The sequence below is a fragment of the Ictalurus furcatus genome, chromosome 9 (genome assembly GCF_023375685.1).
Source record: "Ictalurus furcatus strain D&B chromosome 9, Billie_1.0, whole genome shotgun sequence".
NCBI classification, from domain to species: domain Eukaryota; kingdom Metazoa; phylum Chordata; class Actinopteri; order Siluriformes; family Ictaluridae; genus Ictalurus; species Ictalurus furcatus.
In genome coordinates this window covers 25790588-25812487 of record NC_071263.1, presented here as the reverse complement: position 1 = coordinate 25812487, position 21900 = coordinate 25790588, and the positions used below count along the sequence as shown (strand labels likewise).

The window sequence follows — 21900 nt, the reverse complement described above, 5'->3', positions numbered from 1 at the left end:
TAGATGTATATATATATATATATAAATCTATATCTATCTACATATATACATATGTCAACTGTACAGAAGATGATTAAGATGATCTTATCACTCTGTTCCTAAAACATATTTTTCTTGTAAACTGATCTGAATTAAATATACAACACACAATCACTGTAAACTGATTTCCTTCATTTCTTATTCCCCTGGTTAAGGTAGTATGCAGTATTTTGTACTTTCACTTGAGGGCATGTTAACAAAGGCTCTTTTTGTTCAGCGCTTTCTTCAGTGCATTTTGGACGATTTCTCGGTTGTTCACAATGTTGTAGGAGGCGAGGTCCACCAGTCTTTGGACGTCTTCTGACTGAAATGTGATGTTCATGGTATTGTATGGAGAGGAGTTGGAACTCACATCAATATTTCCTTCATCTAGCTCCTTCTTTCCTCTTCTCTTTACTCCTGTAATGGTAACTTTAATGAGTTTGACCTGTCATCAGTAATGTTTAAATAAGATGTTTTATAAACACGAAAAGGTAAGTTGCTAGACTGCGACTCTCTTCTCTTATTGTCTAGTTCAAGGGTTGTCAGGCCGGTTGTAGTTTGGATGAGAACCCTGTAAATTATTTCAGCACAACAAAACAAGTGCTCAAAAAAATAATAATAACTATAGCAGAGCTGATGAATGTTTTTTGTTGTGGCTTGTTGTAACCAGTTACACACTACCAACCAGAGAGGTGAAAGCCAACATGTTATGATTTGAAACTAGAGAATCTCCAGGTTAGGATTCTCAGGAAGAGAGAAAGTGAAGCTACACAAGAAAGTTATCTGACTGAAACTCAATGACAAGGTGTATCTTTCTGTCATGCTGGGACACAAGGCAGTGTAAATACTTTTTGACATTTATACATATGTCAACTGTAGAGAAGATGATTAAAATGATTATGATGGCGGGCCTGCAGCACACACACAATGCACATCACGCCCCTCAAGCAACTGCCGATGGGATGCTGAACGGACAGTGCCGTTTCTGAACCCTGGTTGTTCTGGACAGCAAGAGCAAATATGGCACAAGCCAGGCGCGGCAGCAGAAACACACACGGCTGGCAGCGGGCGATTAGAGCGGCTTCTCCTCACCGCTTGAAAGAACAGAAGCAGCTATACAAGGGCGCAGCAGAAATGGCGTGCTGAATTCAGTTCAATTCAATTTTATTTAATTTGTATAGCGCTTTTTACAATGGACATAGTCTCAAAGCAGCTTTACAGAAACATATAAACACGGGATACAGATTTTAAATGTGTGAATTTATCCCTATTGAGCAAGCCAGTGGCAACGGTGGCAAGGAAAAACTCCCTAAGATGTTAAGAGGAAGAAACCTTGAGAGGAACCAGAGGGATGAGCCCATGCCCACCGAGCCGGACCTGGCCTCTCCGCAGCATGTCGTCAAACCTTGGCTTACTTTACCCCACCACTTACTTTATAGTATCCAACAGACTCCTATACTTTCGGACCAAACGCTGGGGCCAACCTTGTGACCTCCTGGTCATTCCTTGCTCCAAGACTTGGCCCCTGATGCACCTGGCCCACAGTCACCCACTCAGAGGCCACTTCGGAGCCCACAACACCTTGGCCAAGCTGCAAAATTGGTTCCTCTTGCCCAGTATGGATGCTGACGTCCGGGCCTTCTGTCAGCAGTGCCCTCAGTGCCAACAAACTGCACCCCAGAAACCTCTGCCCGCGCCCCTTATCCCCCTCCCCATTATCGGCATCCCCTTCAAGATGGTGGGCATGGATCTCGTAGGGCCACTTCCAAAGTCTGCCTGGGGTCATGAATATATACTGGTGATCCTTGATTACACCACCAAGTAACCTGAGGCAGTCCCAGAGCCTTTGAAATAAACTTAGTGGTGCAATGCCAAAGAACCACAGAGAGAGCAATTATCTCCAGTTGGAAAAACTTGGCACAGTGGTGAACCTTCCCATAAGTGGCCGACCTTCCAAAATTCCTCGACGAGCACAGCAACGACTCATCCAGGAAGTCACAAACGAGCCAAAGACAACATCAAAGGACCTACAGGTCTCTCTTGCATCAATAAAGGTCACTGTTCATGACTCCACTATCAGAAAGACACTGGGCAAAAATGGCATCCATGGAAAAGTGGCCAGGTGAAAACCATTGCTGACCCAGAAGAACATAGAGAGCGTTCTCAAACCTTTTGTTTGAGAATGTTCTGTGGATTGATGAGTCGAAAGTGGAACTGTTTGGAAGACAGGAGTCGCGTTACATTTGGTGTAAACCAATCACAGAATTCCACAAAAAGAACAGCATACCTACAGTCAAGCATGGTGGTGGTAGTGTGATGGTGTGGGGATGCTTTGTTGCTTCAGGGCCTGGTCAACTTGCAATAATTGAGGGACGCGTGAATTCTGCTCGCTACCAGAAAATCCTAAAGACGAATATCTGGTCTTCAATCTTCAAAGTTGAAACTCTGGATTAAGAGCAACTGGATTATGCAGCAAGTCTACTACTGAATGGCTCAAAAAAAGCTAAATTAAAGTTTTGGAGTGGCCTAGTCAAAGTCCTGAACCAATTGAGATGCTGTGGCAGGACCTTAAACAGTTCATGCTCAAACACCCTCCAGAGTGAGCCAAAATTTCACCAGAGTGCTATGAAAGACTGATCTCCAGTTATCGGAAGTGTTTGGTTGCAGTTATTGCTGCTAAAGGTGGTCCAAACAGATTTGAGATTTTAGGGATAAATTCGTTTTTCATACGGGTGATAGGTGATGGATAACGTTTTTTATTGTGTGTTTACTCAGGTTGTCTTTGTTTTATGTTTTTACATTCACAAAGACAGAAGAAATACTTATTCACAGCACCGTATATCCCGATCACTGATGGCTGTGGCATTGTCATTGGCATTGTGGCATTGACTCAAACTCACGATCTCCCAATGCCAAGCCTTTTAAAAAAAAGCGTAAAAAAAGAGAAGCACTCGGATAGTCCAAATCTCAGACTCAGGAGCTATGAGCCCTTTTTTTGTACTTAAAATTCAATAACTTACAAAACACCTACCATCTCCTCCAGGGATTATCTATGTCCAACATACAAACCAGAGCTTTCTTTGTGGCAGTCATAGTGTATAACAAGGGCAATGATGCCAAAGGAAATCATTTAGCCTTTAAATGGAATAAACAATATAAATCAATGATGCGTGTGAAAAAAAAGTGCTTTTACCTGGTTCTTTATACTCTTTGAATGAGATGTTGACGAGTGGAAAATGGATCACGATAGGAGCATCAGGATTCTTCTCATCTTCGAACACATACACTTCCCTGTTTGGCTCAGACTTGTATTTGCTGAAATCTATGTTCGGGAATGGCAACTTGTGTTCACTGCAGTACTGCTGAGTTTCCTTCAGGGTCTGTTGCACACACATTAGGAACTTGCGAGGATTTTGTGTTTCAAAACATCTAACACCTTACTATCTTACTTAACACTTTACTTTTAATAAATGTTTAATTTCTCTGGATTCAAATAAACAAGTAGAGTGTGTAAAAAAAATATTACCGCAAATAATATATCTTTCTTTTTTCCCTTTATCTTTCTCACCTGTAAACGATCCTCAACCCAACTGTAGTCAAGGGACAGGATGACGTCGGCGCGTCTGTGGGGCCGTAGCACAGGAGAGAAAGCCATGTTAATGGCAAATCCAGGATCCACCAAGCTTAGAGTGGAGTCTGCTGGGGTCAGCTGGTTTGGAAACGCATCCAGATGTGTCTCTAAAGCAGGACAAATCTAATAAGCAAGCATTCTTTCCAAGAAAAAACGAATCCGTGTATATCATTAGTACACCCTGGATGGGGATGCAGGGAATCACACTTGTACACTATTTATGCATAATGATGAAATTGTAACATTTAATAAGAAAAAGCGTTCTGACCATTAAAGGTATTGAATCCTGGGCTTTTTCTGTACAAGTTGTGCAGGGAGAATCCTCTCAGGAAGTTAAACACAGTGCTGATGATGGGGCAGTCATTCAAGAAGCTGCACAGCACTGAAGCCCCTGGACTGACCCGCAAAGTATCCAAGGTCGAGGCATTCTTATCGGTCTCTACAAGCCAGAGAAAACATCGATGTTTAGTCATCTGGCAGACAGATGATTTACAGGGCGGTAATCAAAATCAGCGACCCAAGTCAAAAAGTTATGCCAATATTTATGTGGGCATGTTGTATGTATTCAGAGATGAGCTAAGCACATGCTTAAACTGATCGCCTGAGCTCCTATGCAAAAATAAACTGTGTAGTCTTGCACCTTGAGGTTGCAAGATGTTTCTTGAGTAGAAGTGTCCAAGATGTGGGTTTTCAATAGCGTCTAGACCACCATGTTTAAACACATGGACCTGCCTTTAAGCTAGAATTTGCCAATTGGCGATTTAAAAATAAAAATGCAATGATGTATGATGTGATATGAAAGAGATGACAATAAATGTTGCAATAAATCTAAATCTAATCATGTCTACAGTATTGCTGCATGTATAGTCCTAGTTGTAATAATCACATGAATCACTGCAAATTTGGTTTTATATAGCAATCGGGTTTTCACCGTCGTTATTCGGCAGCTCGTAAAATAGCACTCGATCCAGTACATCTTTTTTATTTTGCTTTTATTTATTTATTTTTGTGCACTGAGCGTTAAACGTGCGTTTGCGTTCAATCTCCAGAATCGAGATTCATGCATAACTGACTCACACCTCTGTTTTACGCAAATGCTATGCAAAAAAATGCTGTTTTTCTGTACATTCCTGTTAAAGATAACAGCAAAGGTGAACATGCCTGATACTAAGATGAACTTACCGATGCTGTCGACCTTATCTCCCAGCTGGGAAGCCCAGGATGGTATCTTACCAGTATAAGTACACCAGAGCTGCAATAGATTAGCGGAGAACACACTGCTCCACATGCCTACACACACACACACACAATTACTTCGTTAGAAAGTATTACACATAATGTGTCTATTGTATGTTGTGAAGCAGAGACTCTCTCTGACACAAACGCAGCACTGACCCAAGAGGAAGGAGATGCGTGTTTCTAATGACTTCTTAATCACATGACCTAGGTAGAACTCGCTCCCAAAAGTTTCTGCAGGGACAAAGGCTCCATATTTGGAGAATCCCACCTCATATGGTGTGAACTCACACCACTCTGTAACTGATAAAATGAATATAACGAGAGGCTGTAACACACTGACACCAGAGTTCAGTTATTCATAGCGGGTTGAACTACAAGTCACAGGTTTGAAGTGCAAGGCTTTACCAGGCGCTAAACTGCCACTGGCGTCCTTCTTCATGTTGACGGCTGTGTAGATTGGGAGCGGGTTCTGGCCTTCAGAGACTGCCTTCTTCTGGTCAGACAGTGTACCTGTGTGTTTCTAAGCCAAAAATAAGATTTAATATCAACAATTACACACGCATTTGTAATCCCTTTTATTTGTAGCGTTTATACGTCTGTAAGTCCCTGTGAATCAGCTATTGCTCAGATTTGACTGGCAGTGCGTTGCTGCGCCAACAGAGAAGCAGACCTTTCCAAAGATGAGCTGTTCTATGACGAGCCCCCAGGTATCGATGAAGGAGACGGAGTGGCCTTCTTTCTCTCGGTTCTGCAGCTCGGAGCGATAATAATGCAGCTGTGTTAGAGAGAAGAGACTGGCTGTGCTCTTAGACAGCTCCTTCTGCGCAGATGCTATCACTTTATCCAGGCCTCCCTTTGACCAAAGTGGGTCAGAGTAGAGACTAGCAGTGGCCCTAACATAGAAAAAGAAAAAGAATCCGTTTAATACATGACATACAGTGGATCTAAAAAAAAAAAAAAAAAAAAGTCTACACACCCCAGTTAAAATGGCAGGTTTTTGTGATAAATCATCAGCAAAATAAATCATATCAGAACCTTTTCTACCTTAACTGTCCAATTTGAACCTATTCATTAAAGTGAAACGCAATAAGAATCATTTTATGGGAGGAAAAAAGTATAAAGTATAAATAAAGTATATAATAAAGTATTAAGTATAAAGTAAAAATATACGTCTGCACACCTTTTTATAATTGGGAATGTGGCGGTGTTCAGAACGAACCAATTACATTCAAACTCATTTTAAATACAAATGAGTATACATCAATTAAAGTGACAGATTAACCGCACATAAAGTACAGCTGTTCCTGTAGGATTTTCCTGGCATAATCTTGAAAACATCCAACTAGAAAAGCCATGGGCTGCAAAGAGCTTACAAAGCAGGTACAGGATCTCATTGCTGAAAAATATCAATCAGGAGAATGTTACAATTTTTTTTTTTTTTTTTTTTCCAGGGCGTTGGATATATCATGGAACACTGTAAAGACAATAACCAACAAGTGGAAAAATATGGCAAGACAGTGACACTACTAAGAACAGGATGTCCCTTTAAAATTGATGAGAAAATCAGGAAAAATCTGGTCAGGGAGGCTACCAAAGGCAACATTAAAAGAACTTGCAGTAATTTCTGGCAAGTACTGGTTGTTCCCTACATGTCACAACAATCTTCATATCTAAGCGCTATGGGGTAGGCTGGCAAGACGGAAGCCTTTTATAACTGAAAAATAAAAATAAAAAACATCCAATCTCCGAAAAGCATGTGGAATAATGTCTAATGTGATGAGACCAAAGTTGAACTTTTTGAGCATAATACCAAAAGATGAACGGTGAAGCCATCGGTAAAGCATGGATTCAGCAGCATCATGGTGGAGGGAATAATGAATAGCTCCAAATACCAGTTAATTTTGGCACAACTTAACCGGATAAGTTCATTTAACTCAAAAAATTCGAGGAAACGAATTACCTACATGAGCAAAATTGTGAAGCGCGTCTAAAAACCACGTGTCTAAATTTCATTGGCTTAAAAAATGTAAACACGTCATGCAAACATGAAGACTGAGACTGACTGCTGACGAGGACGCAAACGCAACAGTGTGTCTACACCAAGTCTACACACCCCTGTTAAAATGGCAGGTTTTTGTGATAAATCATGCCCTCTTCAGGTCACCCTGCAAATCTTCGATTGGATTTAGGTCCATTCCAAAACCTTGAACTAGTTTTGGTGAAGCCGTTCCTTTGTTGATGTGGAGGTTTGCTTCGGGTCCTTGTCATGCCGAAAGGTGAAATTCCTCTTCATCTTAAGTGTTTTAACAGAAGACCGGTTCATTTTTGCTTAAAGAAATTGATTTATCAATGTAAAAATGTTGAGGTAATTACGTTCCTCAAATTTTTTGAGTTAAATGAACTTATCCGGTTGTACAGTGTACATTTTGGCAGAAATGTGGAGAATTCTCACAGAACTACAAAATGAATAAACAAACAAACAAACAAACAAACAGAACATAGCATGAAAGTGTGCCTGTGATACTCTTTTAAACCTACCAGGTGGAGCCAGACACAGAGGTGATGTAGCTGATGGCGTCGAGCAGGCCGAGGCTCTTCAGTCCTTTCATAGAGCCGTACATGCCCGTCATGGCCCTGGAGCTGCCACCTGAACACACCACAGCCACCGTCGGCACCTAAACACACAGACCATGCACTTTTATATAGTTAGCACACACTATTTGCACACATGAAGTCTCTTTTTAATTCTTTTAAAATAATTTTTACACCCAGTGGTCAAAAATGGTGGTCAACAAGCACTACTAAAGGCCAAAGGACAAGAATCATACTGCCCCATCCTCAGGCGGACGAGCAGTGGACAAGACAGATAATGACAGGGTTGCCAGATAGGGTTAGTTTAAAAATACTCCAAATCCCCCCACCATATGGTTTCATAGCACATAACTGGAATTAAATCCAAGACATTTAAACAAAACAAAGGCAAAGTTTAAGTGCATACAGTGTGTATATGTATTACAGATCAATGTCTTTTCCTCTCCCAGTCCAGTGGTTCTGTACATCATAGACACACTGTCTGCACTGAAACTGCAATTTTGCAGAAGTTGCATGATGTTTAATTAATTCGGAATCTTTTGCTATCTTGGCTTATGAACCCTGTCATTAACTGTTGTGCTTGCTAATCGTCCTCCGACAAAAATGCTAATAGAACAAGCATGGGGAAGTCTAATAGTGCTTGTTCCAGCTCTCGTTTTTGGCCACTGAGTATAATGATAACTCTATGGAAGTGGGGAAGAACACGAGTAATGGTGGTAAAACAAAAATTTTATCCCTAATAACATTTGTACCTAACATCCTGGGAAAAACACAGGAATCCCGCAAGAATTTCCAGTTACACACAGACAACCAACTACCCCAACATTCCCTCTAATGGACTTGATAGGGATATCATACACAGTCTTAGAAAAAGTGTTCTTCATATGGTTATTTGTATAATTAACGCTCTACTGAAGGACTTATGACATTAACATAAACATTTTTTATTGATTTTTTATTACTTGAATTTGTTCAACTTGAAGTAGTTGGGAAATTGTTGCCGTGTGGTAACAATGTACGATGATGGAAAGTATCGTATTGTCAGAAATAACATGAAAATGTCAAATTGGAGATCAATTAATTGGTGCCATATGTCAACGCCATGCAGTAAAGGGTTAAGGATTCCATCCATCCATCCATCCATCCATCCTCTATACCGCTTACTCCTTTTCAGGGTCACGGGGAAACCTGGAACCTATCCCAGGGAGCATTGGGCACAAGGCGGGGTACACCCTGGACAGGGTGCCAAGGGTTAAGGGTTCTTGGATTGCTAAAAAGAGTTCCACTTTGGGAAGGTTCCTTTAAAAGAAAACACTCTAAAGTAGTGTATACTACACAGAACCTTTAAGGGTTCCAAAAATTTAGTTCCATCCCTAAAGCTCAGTTATAGGCTGTCTAACCTGGTTATTTATAGTAACTTAATAATAAAGCCAGGAGGGTTGGATAAATGAATACCTCATTAAATGACTCAATAAAAAGCTCAGATAGGTGTGCTAGTTCTGGTTGTAATTAAAACTTTATGTAATTATTTGCGTGTGTGTATGTGTGTGTTGTTAGATATTAGTCTCGTACCTGGTTGGGATCCAGAGGAGTTTTGAGGTTTAAAAACGTCTGCAGCGCACAAGACACCACCTGTTTCCTCTTCACCAGAAACGCTTTCTCCTCTGCAGGTATGTCAAAATCCAGACGCACCTTCATGTCCTCCTCAGAGCTACACACACACACACACACACACACACACACACACACACACACACACACACACACACATATGTCATATGTGCCTGGCTATAATCACAATCATGAAATTATTAGACATTAAAGAAGAATTAATTTTCCAGGCAAGAATGAGTAAGTGAAATAATCATTTATTATGTACTGTAATGTCTTAATGAAATAAAAAATAACTCCAAGCCTCACAGATGGACGTATAATATTAATAATAATTTTTAGCAGTACCTGTCCACTGTGTTCAAATGTAAATTTACTGTTTCCTGTGGAGTAAAACAAACATTTTCTGCACTTAATTCTGCATCAAATATAAAGTTTTTCGAATGCATAATGCCCCAATCGCAAGAATAAAGCATCTCAGAATAACATTTAAAAATTCATAAGGACATGTGGTAGGAGAAATACAATACTACAACAACTGAAATGTTCACAGTATGATAACCTAGTCTAAAAATATCATGGAGTTACGGTATCTCTGTATTAACTGACGATTTTTTCTTTCATTTATACATTCAGATTTAAACTGCAATAAATCACAAAACACAAACACTTCACTTAATTTGTTGTGCACATTCTGATCATCTAGCGCGTTGTGTTTACATGATTAGAAACAGTGTGGTTTTGCATTGGTACTGTGTGTAAAAGGGTAAAAGGATGTTTTTAGTTTAGAAGGTTTTGAGCTTAAAGTGCAGGGTTTGGTATGTTTAAACGCAAGTGTTAACGTTTATTACAGTTAAAAATCATCAGTTACCTTTGCCACAGGAAGAGAGAGTGTAGTGTTGGGTCCAAACTGGGTTACAGGAGCTACTACTGGGCTTCCCTTATCCTTCTCATCATCATCATCATCATCATCATCATCCAAAACAGATTAAACAGGTAAACAACAACAAAAACAAAACAGATAGTAAGCCAGATCCAGCCATTACTCAAAGACAAAAATCATACTGAAATGGCATTTTAGCACTAACTCTCGCTTTATGCTTCACTGATTAGACTCTCGTCTGAGCTTCTTTAAGTGCTTCGTAAAGTTGACTAATATTAGAAGAAGAAGAATTAGATGAAAGCCTTTATTTGTCACATGTGCATATACTACATATACTTATTGTAACAATTCTAAAGACGTGATGATGCAACGCAAAACTGTACCATCCGGAGTTCAATCTCGGTCTCCAGATTTTTGTTGATGTAATAGCGTAGAGTCTGCATGAGGCTGATGTTCTTGGACATGGAGATCACTTGATCTTCTTTATACGCTCCTTGTAACTTTAACAGCATTTCACGTCGAACTAAAACACACACACATTATACAGGCAGCAACCATGCAACATCCATACTCCACTGAAACTATGAAGGGATTTACAGGTTCAACTGGACACGTTTTATTTTCTTACCACCAGTGGGAATTTTGTCCAACTTCACCTCCAGGGTAGACAATGGGGCGGCCTAAAATCACAACAAAATGCATGTGATGAATATGAACTGCCCATATTATTCCATTTTTAATATAGAAAAATGAGTCTATATTTACTCACATTACCGATATAGTTTAGTATCTGTACTATGCATGTGCTGTAGTAATTTATTATTCATAAAAATATATTAAATAAATTCTTAAAATATTTACTCTAAAATCCAGCAGCAGTCCCGTCTTCACAATTTATATGAATATTAATGTGCTCGTTCTAATACTTACCAATATATATACATAGAGAGAGAGAGAGAGAGAGAGAGAGAGAGAGAGAGAGCTAAGCAATATATAAGTATAGCTATAGTAAGAGCTCTTACCAATAGGACTCCATTAGTCAGGTACTGAACAGGTGCTTCAGGACTGTAACACAAACACAGGGACATAAAGATCAGCAAACTTCATCTTAACGTCACAACTTCATTCTAGCCCAAAAGGCATATGTAGACTAAATGTATCTCTCTTTTTACCCCCAGATTGCACACAATATAAAAAAAATCACTATGGCCTATCACACAATCATATAAGAAAACAAAAGTGTCTTACTATTTAACAGAGTTCTAGAAATAAAAATTCTATTAATATATAAATATAATAAAAAAATATGATGAGATATATAAATATATTCGATCTAAAATATTGACATCTTTTATAAGATTTAGTTTTAGATACTGTGGTCAGTATTTATTTATTTACTGTATGTTTTTCCTTCTTGTTAAGTTGGAAAGAATCCCATTTTACACTGACGAGAGCAAAATTCAGGGCACGCCGTTATTAATAAATAATGAAGATTAGTGTATGAAGACGACAAGACCACACACTGATTTTGTAAATATAGATATCATTTTTACAGATTATCAGACATTACATGCAACTTATTTTTTTATAGTGTATTAACATCGAAAAAGATGGGATTTGTGTACATTTAAAGAAAAAATGTCCTTATTTAATTGGACGAATACGAGACAAATTCAGGATGAATCATCAAAATCTTTTAACCATTAACCTGGAAATTAAAATAAGAAGATATCCAAAACTGCTTTTGGGGGTTATTTATTTATTTATTTATTTATTTTGAAAGATATATGCTTCCTCTGAGACATAAAAGTGCTAGCCTCCATACTTATTGGTCTGTAGAGTAGGTCACGTGTCATTTTCAAGCTAGCGTCTGTTACCTCTCTGTTATCTCAAATTCCACCCACAGCTTGTCCTTCTTCTGGAAATAGAACCAGCAATCATTTATTAGCTTCAGCTTTATGCAATTAATTAAGTTCGGAAAAGCAAACATTCTGTACACGACACACCATGATATTTGTAGAACAAACCGATGTACTACATTTAATTTACACTCACATACTGTACGTTGCAATTTGTACCAGCCCATAAGCTATGTGCTATATGGAATACTGGGACAAATCTTAAAGTTGCAGTACTGAACTTTTGCCTCTGTGTCTCCATCTCTGAAACATACAATTGCAAGTCACTTGCGGAGTTTAAAAAAACAAACAAAAAAAAAACCTTTTTTACGTGGGTTGTGATTTCGCTCTGCTCCTCTGCACCGATGAATCTGATGGTTTAAGGTATACTTATCAGAGTTGCCAAGTCTGCTTATAATACTCGACTTTGGACTTCTTTCTTAACCCTGAAGTCGCTTGAAATAAAATCACCTTTTTTTGTGTTTGTTTTAAAAAATATGGTTGCTTGTTAGGAAAATCTGACAAGTCATTTCGTTTTTTTTTTTTTTTTTACATTAATGGTCGCTATTTTCCCCAATGCATTGGCACTGTCTGCTCACAGCCTCACAATAACATCAGTGCTGTAGTGTACATGTATTTCGTCCTCCCACAATTACACTGTAAAACCGGATAAGTTCATTTAACTCAAAAAATTTGAGGAAACTAATTACCTCAAAATTTTTAAGTTGGTAAATCAATTTCTTTAAGCCAGACACACTTAAATATAACAATAATTTATTTTTAAATTACAAAGTTTGAGTTAACTTTTTGTTATATTTAAGTGGATTTGGCTTAAAGAAAGTGATTTATCAATTTAGAAATTTTGAGGTAATTAGTTTCCTCAAATTTTTGGAGTTATATGAACGTATCAGGTTTTACAGTGTATAAACTTTAATGCCGTTTGATGATATTTTTTTTATTAAATAAATTCTGTTTTGCTTTTCAAACTGCGAGTGGTTTCAGTTTAATATGTTGCAGGCTCATTTATTGAGTCTGTTTATGTTGAGGCCGTAACAGGCTATAATAATATTGGGCTTGTTTTTGAAGCTTTCCCATTCGGACTGCGGGCTCTCCGCAGTTCGAGGTTTCTTGGTTTTGACAACAGCTGATTCCCCAGATGTCAACGATGATTGCGTTTAGAACGATCCAGATTAAAGCAGCCATCTAGATGACAAGTTTAAATTCCAAGCAACTGTTGTAAGAACAAGCTACAAACACTCCACCATCCTCAGCCCCCGCACAGGCGATATAGTAGCCGGCTCTTCTTCTTTCTGTTTACAGACGTGACGTAACCACGCAAAGACGAATGACGTCCCGCGAATTTTCCCGCGAAATCTGACCCGACAGCTCAAATTATAAATCATTATTATAAGCTCACCGTTGCGAATCGGGGTAAGGTAAGGAGACAGATTTGAACAGTGATTTTTTTTTTTTATGTACTTGCTCAATAATTGATTTTTGTTCCTTTTTAAACCAAATACAAGTTCTGTACTGCAGCTTTAAGTATGTTAAAATCAGTTATGTATATTAAAGCAATAAGCCACGAAGGGGTGTGTGTGTGTGTGTGTGTGTGTATGTTACAGTGTGTTACAGCAGGGCGGTATTGGCATGACGTGGTTCTGGTTCTGTACTTTTAATTTATTAATAACACTTTATTTTATTTTTCATATCATGGGAATTTTATTACCTGCTTGAATCTGAACTCATTTCTGAACTTCTGAATGTCCAGAGCTTACCTTGTCATCCGTGATGAAGACTTTGGTTTCCTTCTGACCCAGTTTGAGGGTGCTGACGTCGAACAGAATGCCGGTGCATTCGTCATCCCTCATTATGTCTTTGTCATACAAATTTATCTCTAGAACATTCTAGCAGAGAGAGCAAAAGGCCTCTTAGTTACACCGAAGCATTGTGAATCTGTTTATACTATTCATACACTGTATTGATTGGCATGTCTTTTTGTATGTAATTAATTAGGCTCTGGGTTCAACACAAAGAATCCAAAGAACACTAACTAAACAGGTTTGTGTATGTCATTGATACAGGAAGTATAATGTTATGTGGGGTCCGGTTTTAAAATGTTACACCCCATGAATGGCTTCATTCAGGGCTGGATATGGAAAGCCATTGGCTTAGGACTGAGGTGTGTACATGAAGAATATGTCAGGCATAATTTGACATTGTCACGTAACGGAGGCTGAGAAGGATGCAAGTGCAGTTTCGAGTTTTATTAAGAACAGATAATCCAAAAGGCAAGGCTTATACCAGGTCCATTATTCCTCCTATTCCACAGCAATTAGCCAGTGATTGGAACTTGTATTCGTGGAAAATTGACACATACATTTGATTTATTTATAGTAATGTTTATGATGTGGAACATCTGTAAAAGAAATTATACTTAAGTTACAGCAGGTATAAATAGACTTTCCCTCACCAGCCTCTCTTCTCTTTATTGAAGTTAATAAGACAAAAATAATGCAGCGTGTCCTGTTAATGAAAAACTGTCAAATGCAGCGTGAAGACACTCCTGTGTCTGAAAACTTCAGACAAAAAAGATCATTAAATATATATCTTGCAACCAGAATTACTACAGCTGTGTAAAAATGAGAAAAGTACTCGAAGAATTTCTGATCAGATTTGAGAGTATTCTCAGGAGTACCTGAATATTGGTATAAGGTTTATTAGATCAGACTATGGACGAGATGGAAAATTACCAGGAGTAGAATTAACAGAAAATTCACAGGGTCTGCTGTGAGTGAGTACCTTCGCCTGGCTGAAGGTGCGGAAGTGGAAGGTCTCGTTCCACTCGGGTGTCCCAGAGTTATTGATTGTCCTGGTTCTCAGAGTACAAGCCGAGGCTGTGGGCAGGCGTAGGGTCACATAGAGGTCAGGCTGTGAAACTGTAGGAATATATATGACGCTGAGTAACACAGAGTGGGTAAAATGCAGTTTAATTATTACATTACAGGTCAATCATGCAACATTCTAAGCCTCAGTATTACATTTAAGGTCAAAAGTTTACATAAACCTAGACTCACATTTAACGTTACCATATACTCCCTGTATTAAGTCAGTTAGGGCTTTTGTTTACTTTGTGTAGCTTTCAACAAGCTTATAACGTTTGTTCATTCCTCCTCACAGGAGTGACACAGACAGGTTTGTGGGTATACTTGCCCAGACAAGTTCTTTCAGTTCAGTCCATAAATGTTCTAAGTGATTCAGGTCAGAGGTTTATTTATTTATTTATTTATTTATTTTATTAAAACTTTGGAGGTATGCTAAGGATCATTGTCCTGCTAGAAGACCCAGATGTGTCCAAGTTGATGTTGCCAGATAATCCTCATTCCTCATGTGCACCAGCACTTTTTCCAGCAAAACATCCTCACAACATGATGCCACCACCTCATGTTTCACATTTGGGAAGGTGTTCTTTGGATTAAAAGCCTCCATATATACATACAGTGAGGGAAAAAAGTATTTGATCCCCTGCTGATTTTGTACGTTTGCCCACTGACAAAGAAATGATCAGTCTATAATTTTTTAATTGCACATTAAGGTCCTGGAGTGGCCTAGCCAGTCTCCAGACCTTAATCCCATAGGAAATCTGTGGAGGGAGCTGAAGGTTCGAGTTGCCAAACGTCAGCCTCGAAACCTTAATGACTTGGAGAAGATCTGCAAAGAGGAGTGGGACAAAATCCCTCCTGAGATGTGTGCAAACCTGGTGGCCAACTACAAGAAACGTCTGACCTCTGTGATTGCCAACAAGGGTTTTGCCACCAAGTACTAAGTCATGTTTTGCAGAGGGGTCAAATACTTATTTCCCTCATTAAAATGCAAATCAATTTATAACATTTTTGACATGTGTTTTTCTGGATTTTTTTGTTGTTATTCTGTCTCTCACTGTTCAAATAAATCTACCATTAAAATTATAGACTGATCATTTCTTTGTCAGTGGGCAAACGTACAAAATCAGCAGGGGATCAAATACTTTTTTCCCTCACTGTACCTCCAAAAATAATTTGAAGTGGGGGGGGGGGAGTATGGTGACATGAAAAGTGTGGAGCTGTGAAATGAATGAATGAATGAATGTCTTTAGTCTAGTGCATGTACTGTATATAACTGTATATTAGCAGATCATATGAGGGTTTTTTTTTTATACACAGAACAGCCTTGATATGGAAACCCTTTGTTTTAGGGTTCTACAGTACACAGAATCTTTAAGGGACATCACCAGAGGGACAACTGAGAAACTCTTTTAAAGGCCGAGGGGGATTTATGAAGTACTGCACGGTTCTGGTGCATTATTTAAGGACAATAAAATGTCACTAAATTGAATAGTATTTGTGTGATTAAAGAAATGACTTTTTATGATAAAGTGGCAGTGTGGCACATGTCCGTCATCAGGTAGGTTTATCTTTTATCTGTCATATGGACACATGCCTAGATGGCTGTCATGGATATCCTGTATTCATACCATTCAGCACGCTGAATGTTTCCACGTCTGGAAACATGAAGGCTGGGGAATGTTGTGCATGGGCGGTCATATACGAGTCTTTCTTCATACTTGCACATAACATGAACATTAAAATCATTTTATGTGCTTTAAGTGGTGTTTTTTAAAAAAAATTTAATATCTTAAAAAGCATTGAAATAACGTAGGCATTGCTTAACGGTGCTGCTTAGTATACAGAGATTTTCAATTACTGTACAATGTTACTGTACATATCAGTTTAGAGATGAATGCTGACATACGTTTAGTTAGTTAGTTAGTGAGTTAGTTAGTTAAAATCTTGTGTTCTGTTGCGACTACAAGAAATAAATTATTAAATGGGGGTTTTTTTCTTAATTTATACATACAGATATTTAGAAATGATTGGTTATGAAATTGGAAAATACTAAAGATTTTCTAAACGTTGTTATTGTTGTTATTGTTGTTATTGTGATAGGAAAATAATTATAGAATGTTACTTAGGCCAACATCTGATTATCTGATCATGTGTACTTAGTTTAGTTTAGAAGAAAGGCTGGTGATAAATTATATGTAAGTTAGTATGTGTTAGTTAGTGTGTGTGTGTGTGTGTGAGAGAGAGAGAGAGAGAGAGAGAGAGAGAGAGAGAGTTTCTGGGTTGCTCACTTGTAGGTGAGAGGTCCTGAGATGAGGTTGTGATATGTGTGTGTGTGTGTGTGTGTGTGTGTGTGTGTGTGTGTTGAACGAGGGACGTACAGTAGTCGTATGAATGCTCGATCTTTCCTCGTAGCACTGTGACAGAGAGGTTCCAGCGTGGTGCGAGTTCCTTCTGTAACACACAGGTAACAAGAAGAACTGAGATGTTTGTGATAGACTGAAAGTGTTTAAATACTGCAGAATTAACTTCCCCATAACTGAACACACACGTCTGCTCACGGACATAATCGTGCTTAATAAAAACTTTTCATGATCGTTTTTGTAGTAGTTTGTCTACCTTCTCTGGGTATACTGTAGTTATATGATGCATGATGCTCTGACCTTACTTCTCAAGCAATATTTCCTTCTGCAAGATGAAAGTAGTCGATCTCTGTAACTGCGTCTTCACTCATATTGCTTGAAGTCTATTACTAAAACATCATATTATCTCTGGCATACTCAACGGTCTTACAGGTTGTAAGAAAAAAAGTCAGTGGGTGCGAGTGTGTGAGAGAGACGTGTGTTTTCTGGGGGTTTAGCTGACCAGAATGCTTACAACGCTTTTATGTTAATGACTTAAAGGACGAGTCGTGCGTTTCAGTGCTTTACGACCCCTACCAATGTGTACATTTGTGGTTTAAGTGAATCTTTGTTACTGAAATGACTTTTGTGGTTAGTATCAGGTTGTGTAACTAATCTATCAGAAAATACTAGACCTGGGGACTGAATGTGTTAGATGTATTAGAATTGTGAACATTGTCCCCACTGGCTGACAGTCAAGTTGTGTACATTTATGAGCTCTGGTGACAGTGTCTGAAGTGTGTGTGTGTGTGTGTGTGTGTGTGTGTGTGTATGCGTGTGAGAAACACTGAGACGCACGACTCTCTCCTTAATTCGTTAACATAAACACATTTGTAAGCATTCTGGTCAGCAAAAACCCCCCAGAAAACACGTCTCTGTCTCGCTCTCTCTCAAACGCATGCACACCCACACATACACACACACACACACACACACACACACACACACTTCAGACACTGTCACCAGAGCTCATAGATGTACACTATCTACAGAACTGTCAGCCGGGGAAACACACATGGAGGGCGGTGTGAATAGGCATGATCTTCTGTATTCACCATCAGTTCTGTGTATCCGCCCGATTCTTATAAAACACCGTCTTTAAAACGTTTACCTCCTAAAGGGACCCTATTTAGACGGTATGTAAAAAAATTTTTTTACATTTCTTCGGCCATATCGATGGTTTATATGTTTTAGGGTGTTTATTTCAGTAAATTTTTATTCAAAGTCACGCCATTTTCTCAAAAATGTATGACCTTTAACCTACACCTGTTAAGATAATGATGGTTGGTGGTGACCTTTAACCTACACCTGTTAAGATAATGATGGTTGGTGGTGACCTTTAACCTACACCTGTTAAGATAATGACAGTTGGTGATGACCTTTAACCTACACCGGTTAAGAAAATGACGGTTGGTGATTACCTTTAACCTACACTTGTTAAGAAAATGACAGTTGGTGATGACCTTTGACCTACACCAGTCAATACCTGTCAACATAAATATGATTGATGATGACCTTTGACCTAGACCTGTCAAAACAAGGTTACAATACATACAAACCACTGCTCTCTCTCTCTCTTAATCATACTGAAATGTTCACTTTCTTCATCAGGACATTACAGGAACTGGGTATTCCCTGGAATCATAAATTGATGAGGCCTTGCTTCCTAGTAACATTATTTGATCCTGTAACAAATTTGATAAGACTCACTAACTTGGAAATATTACAATTTGATATGCAAAACAACTTGAAACCCATTTCATCTTCTAGTTGGTCGCTCAGCTGCGATGGCTTGATGTTCCATCCAGGGTGTATCTCTGCTCCAGTGTTCCTGTTATAGACTCCAGATCCACCACGACCCTGACCAGAATAATGTGCTTACTGTGCGTTAGTCAGAGAGCTGCTACCACACTTTAGCATAAAGTACAATAGAAAATGGATGAGAAGGATGAAAACTGTTTAATTATGATTAATTTCCACCTACAAAAGTTGGATTAACTTTAAATATATGTCTATGGGGTAGCAGTCATTTTGCCAACATAACAGTTTCTGGATCAGTTGATCGTTTGCTCCAACTGGGTTCTCTTACCACCCAAACTCACTGATGAGGGATTACTAACTGTGTTTCACAAACTCCCAATTACGGGGGAATGAGGAAAAACAACTGTTAAGTAGCTTTTGGCTTGGAGAGCCTTTATGAGCACCAAATCCAGAATGTAATAAATATTAATAAATATTTAATACGGGCAATTACTATACATCAATGTTGTTTGTATGGATAATATTTATACTTATCATTACTTATTAATAGGACAAATATTGTAGGGGTGTAAACCACTATATAATATGATTTCAGTTCTTAAGGCACGGATTCACTATATGGCCATACGATTAAATCTGCTACGATATGATTTGATTCGATTTAGTAGCCTGTGATCGATATGTGAACAACTTTGTTCAGAATCTGGTGTAGGCCTACCATTAAAGTCATGATGACATAGAGAAGGACTAATTGAAGAGAGTTATTGGCAAATCACCTTGCTAGCCTTTTCACACTTCGGTTTAAAATATGAATTATTTGCACACCAGTTTTCTGTCCTTTTTTTTATTTATTTTTTAAAGTAATAATTGATTTATAATTAATTGCAATCAACACTAATTGATTGATAGTGAATTTTAATTGATAATAATTGATTTAAGATCTGTTTCAAGCACTGCCTTTTAAACCGATGCATTAATCCAAATCATCCAATCATTGCACTTCTCTTTTCTACATTAAATCATTTGATTGGATCCTTTAAGCTGGATTGGACATTGAAAAGCACAAGAGCCCGTTTTGCTGATATATATTGTACAGTCATTAGTTGGATGAGAGAAAAACAGACCTTCATGATTTATAACAAGTAATTTTGAAGGTCTAAATGAAAAAAATGTCCCCCCCTCCCCCCTTGGAAATATAATTGAGAGTACACGTATTCAATTTCAATAACATTCAAGTGTTATAGCACTTTTAAAAAAGACCTCCAGAATAATACTTAAGTTTAGAAAAGAAGTACGGTTCCAAATATAATAAGTGTTTCCCACCCCTGATCACAGTCCTGTCAAACCAGTCTTTTCCATTAGCTAATCTTCCTCATCTAAACACATATTCACAATGCAGTTCTGCCTTCCTAACGCCTAGTGCACTGGCATTTAACTCTGAGCTGTCAAACAAGTTAACCTCCCACCCGGTTTAAAGAAGGAGATCTTCTGTTTGTTTATATATTTTTTTTTTTTATAAAAGTGCAGCAAATATATTCACTGCATTATACGTTGGAGCAATCTTACCCAATAGGTGAGTGTCTTTCCTTTAAACACACCTGGACATTAAAAATGGAGGAAATGGCAACCTTCACTCTCTCCTCAAGCTCTTGGAGTAGTAGATTACATTTCTAAAACGTTCTTTATATCCTGTTTCATAACCTTTTTTTTTTTTTTTTTCACAAATTCAACAAATGTCAAAATTCAGTCCATTTAAACCAAACGTTTGCATTTGTTTTCTGTTTCCTCCTTACTCACCTGTCCCTTCAAAATCTACACATGCATGTGTGTTTGACTCTCTATCTAAAGTATCTATTTACAGAACAGGTATTTTATCCAGAACTGCAACATTACGTTAAGTTACTAAGGTTCAATGGAAATGAGAAAAACAGTACCTTCATTTGTAACTGTTGTACAATATCCTTTGGCTGAAGAGAAAAGTATAACTTCGAGTCAGAGAGCGACTTATAACTGCTCTTTATATTGTTCATAAGCCACGCCCCAAAAATGCATCGTAATAACAGCTCCTGGTCATTTTCCTCATATTTAGGTAGATCTGAATGAAACATTGTATAATGGCAAAACCACATTTTATTTCCTCTGGTCCTTGAAGAATTTATTCTGTCGTTGTTATATGTTTGTTTTATTCCATCCCTGCGTATTCATATTCAGAAATGTAACTTTATTATAAATTGTATGGTATGGTATCACTTCATATCCTATAGTGTAGAATAAGTTAATGTAGAATTTTGTGTAGAATTGTTAAGACATGCTGGATACAAGAAAGTTTTAGAGACAGAAACATTTCCTTCACTCAGATGAACAGCATATATATATAATATATATATACCAACCAAGTACCGTTCACACCGGAATCTGCTGACACGGCCAATCAAGTTCCTCTCACGCCCCAAGTCTGCTGACACGAGGAACCTGCTACTGGTCGGACAGTGCCTGCATTTGAACCTGAGGTTAGGTTCTGTCATATCACAGCAAACCAGTGACTACATTCCCCATCCTGCACTGGGGCCTACAAACACGGCTGCCATGGACTACACTTCCCATACACACACTTTCACCTTCTCCAGAATCCTAATCACACAACTCTTATTTGCATTTGTATCCGTCCTAACCTTCTTTACGTGGAATTCGTGACAAGTACACAATACAGGTTTATCAAAAAAAAAAAGTTAAATATAGGTGTGCAACAATTATTGGCACCCCTATCAATTCATATGAGAAAAATATATTTTAAGTATATTCCCATTGATAATTTCCTTCTTTTTTTTTTTTTTTTTTTTTTTTTTTGCATAAATCTGTTATCAAATTGTGTTTTGGTTTGTTGATGTGCAATGAACAATATGTTTTTCTCTTTTTAATTTTTTTTTTTTTTACTTCTACTTTTCTTTTTGTTTCCTTTTCTTTTTTTCCTCTTTAATACTCC

General features: G+C 38.1%; 1 protein-coding gene across 2 annotated transcripts; it reads right to left on the bottom strand.

The window, feature by feature from the left end:
- Nucleotides 1-20922, bottom strand: LOC128612474 (cytosolic phospholipase A2 zeta-like). 2 transcript variants are annotated; one of them, XM_053632714.1, is made up of 20 exons: nucleotides 20852-20922; nucleotides 17136-17208; nucleotides 14675-14811; nucleotides 13651-13779; nucleotides 11855-11895; nucleotides 11000-11042; nucleotides 10606-10657; nucleotides 10361-10500; nucleotides 9966-10040; nucleotides 9443-9477; nucleotides 9056-9194; nucleotides 7430-7566; nucleotides 5562-5784; nucleotides 5297-5411; nucleotides 5048-5191; nucleotides 4835-4942; nucleotides 3921-4091; nucleotides 3590-3759; nucleotides 3215-3401; nucleotides 1-438 (listed from the first exon to the last, which is right to left on the bottom strand). In XM_053632714.1, the coding sequence occupies exons 1-20, from the start codon at nucleotides 20855-20857 to the stop codon at nucleotides 233-235; spliced, it is 2331 nt and encodes a 776-aa protein (XP_053488689.1). In that variant the 5' UTR covers nucleotides 20858-20922; the 3' UTR covers nucleotides 1-232. The 2 variants fall into 2 exon arrangements, with proteins under 2 accessions (XP_053488689.1, XP_053488691.1); XM_053632716.1 differs by lacking the exons at nucleotides 14675-14811; nucleotides 17136-17208; nucleotides 20852-20922 and adding an exon at nucleotides 14346-14425 and having other exon boundaries at nucleotides 2-438.
- Between the last annotated feature and the right edge of the window lie 978 nt (nucleotides 20923-21900).

Excerpts from the sequence above, each read along its gene's own strand:
- LOC128612474 (XM_053632714.1), bottom strand. Across the intron at positions 10,501-10,605 it reads GGACAAAATTCCCACTGGTG|TTCGACGTGAAATGCTGTTA; the intron begins GTAAGAAAATAA and ends TGTGTGTTTTAG. Across the intron at positions 439-3,214 it reads CAAAGAGTATAAAGAACCAG|GAGTAAAGAGAAGAGGAAAG; the intron begins GTAAAAGCACTT and ends TTACCATTACAG.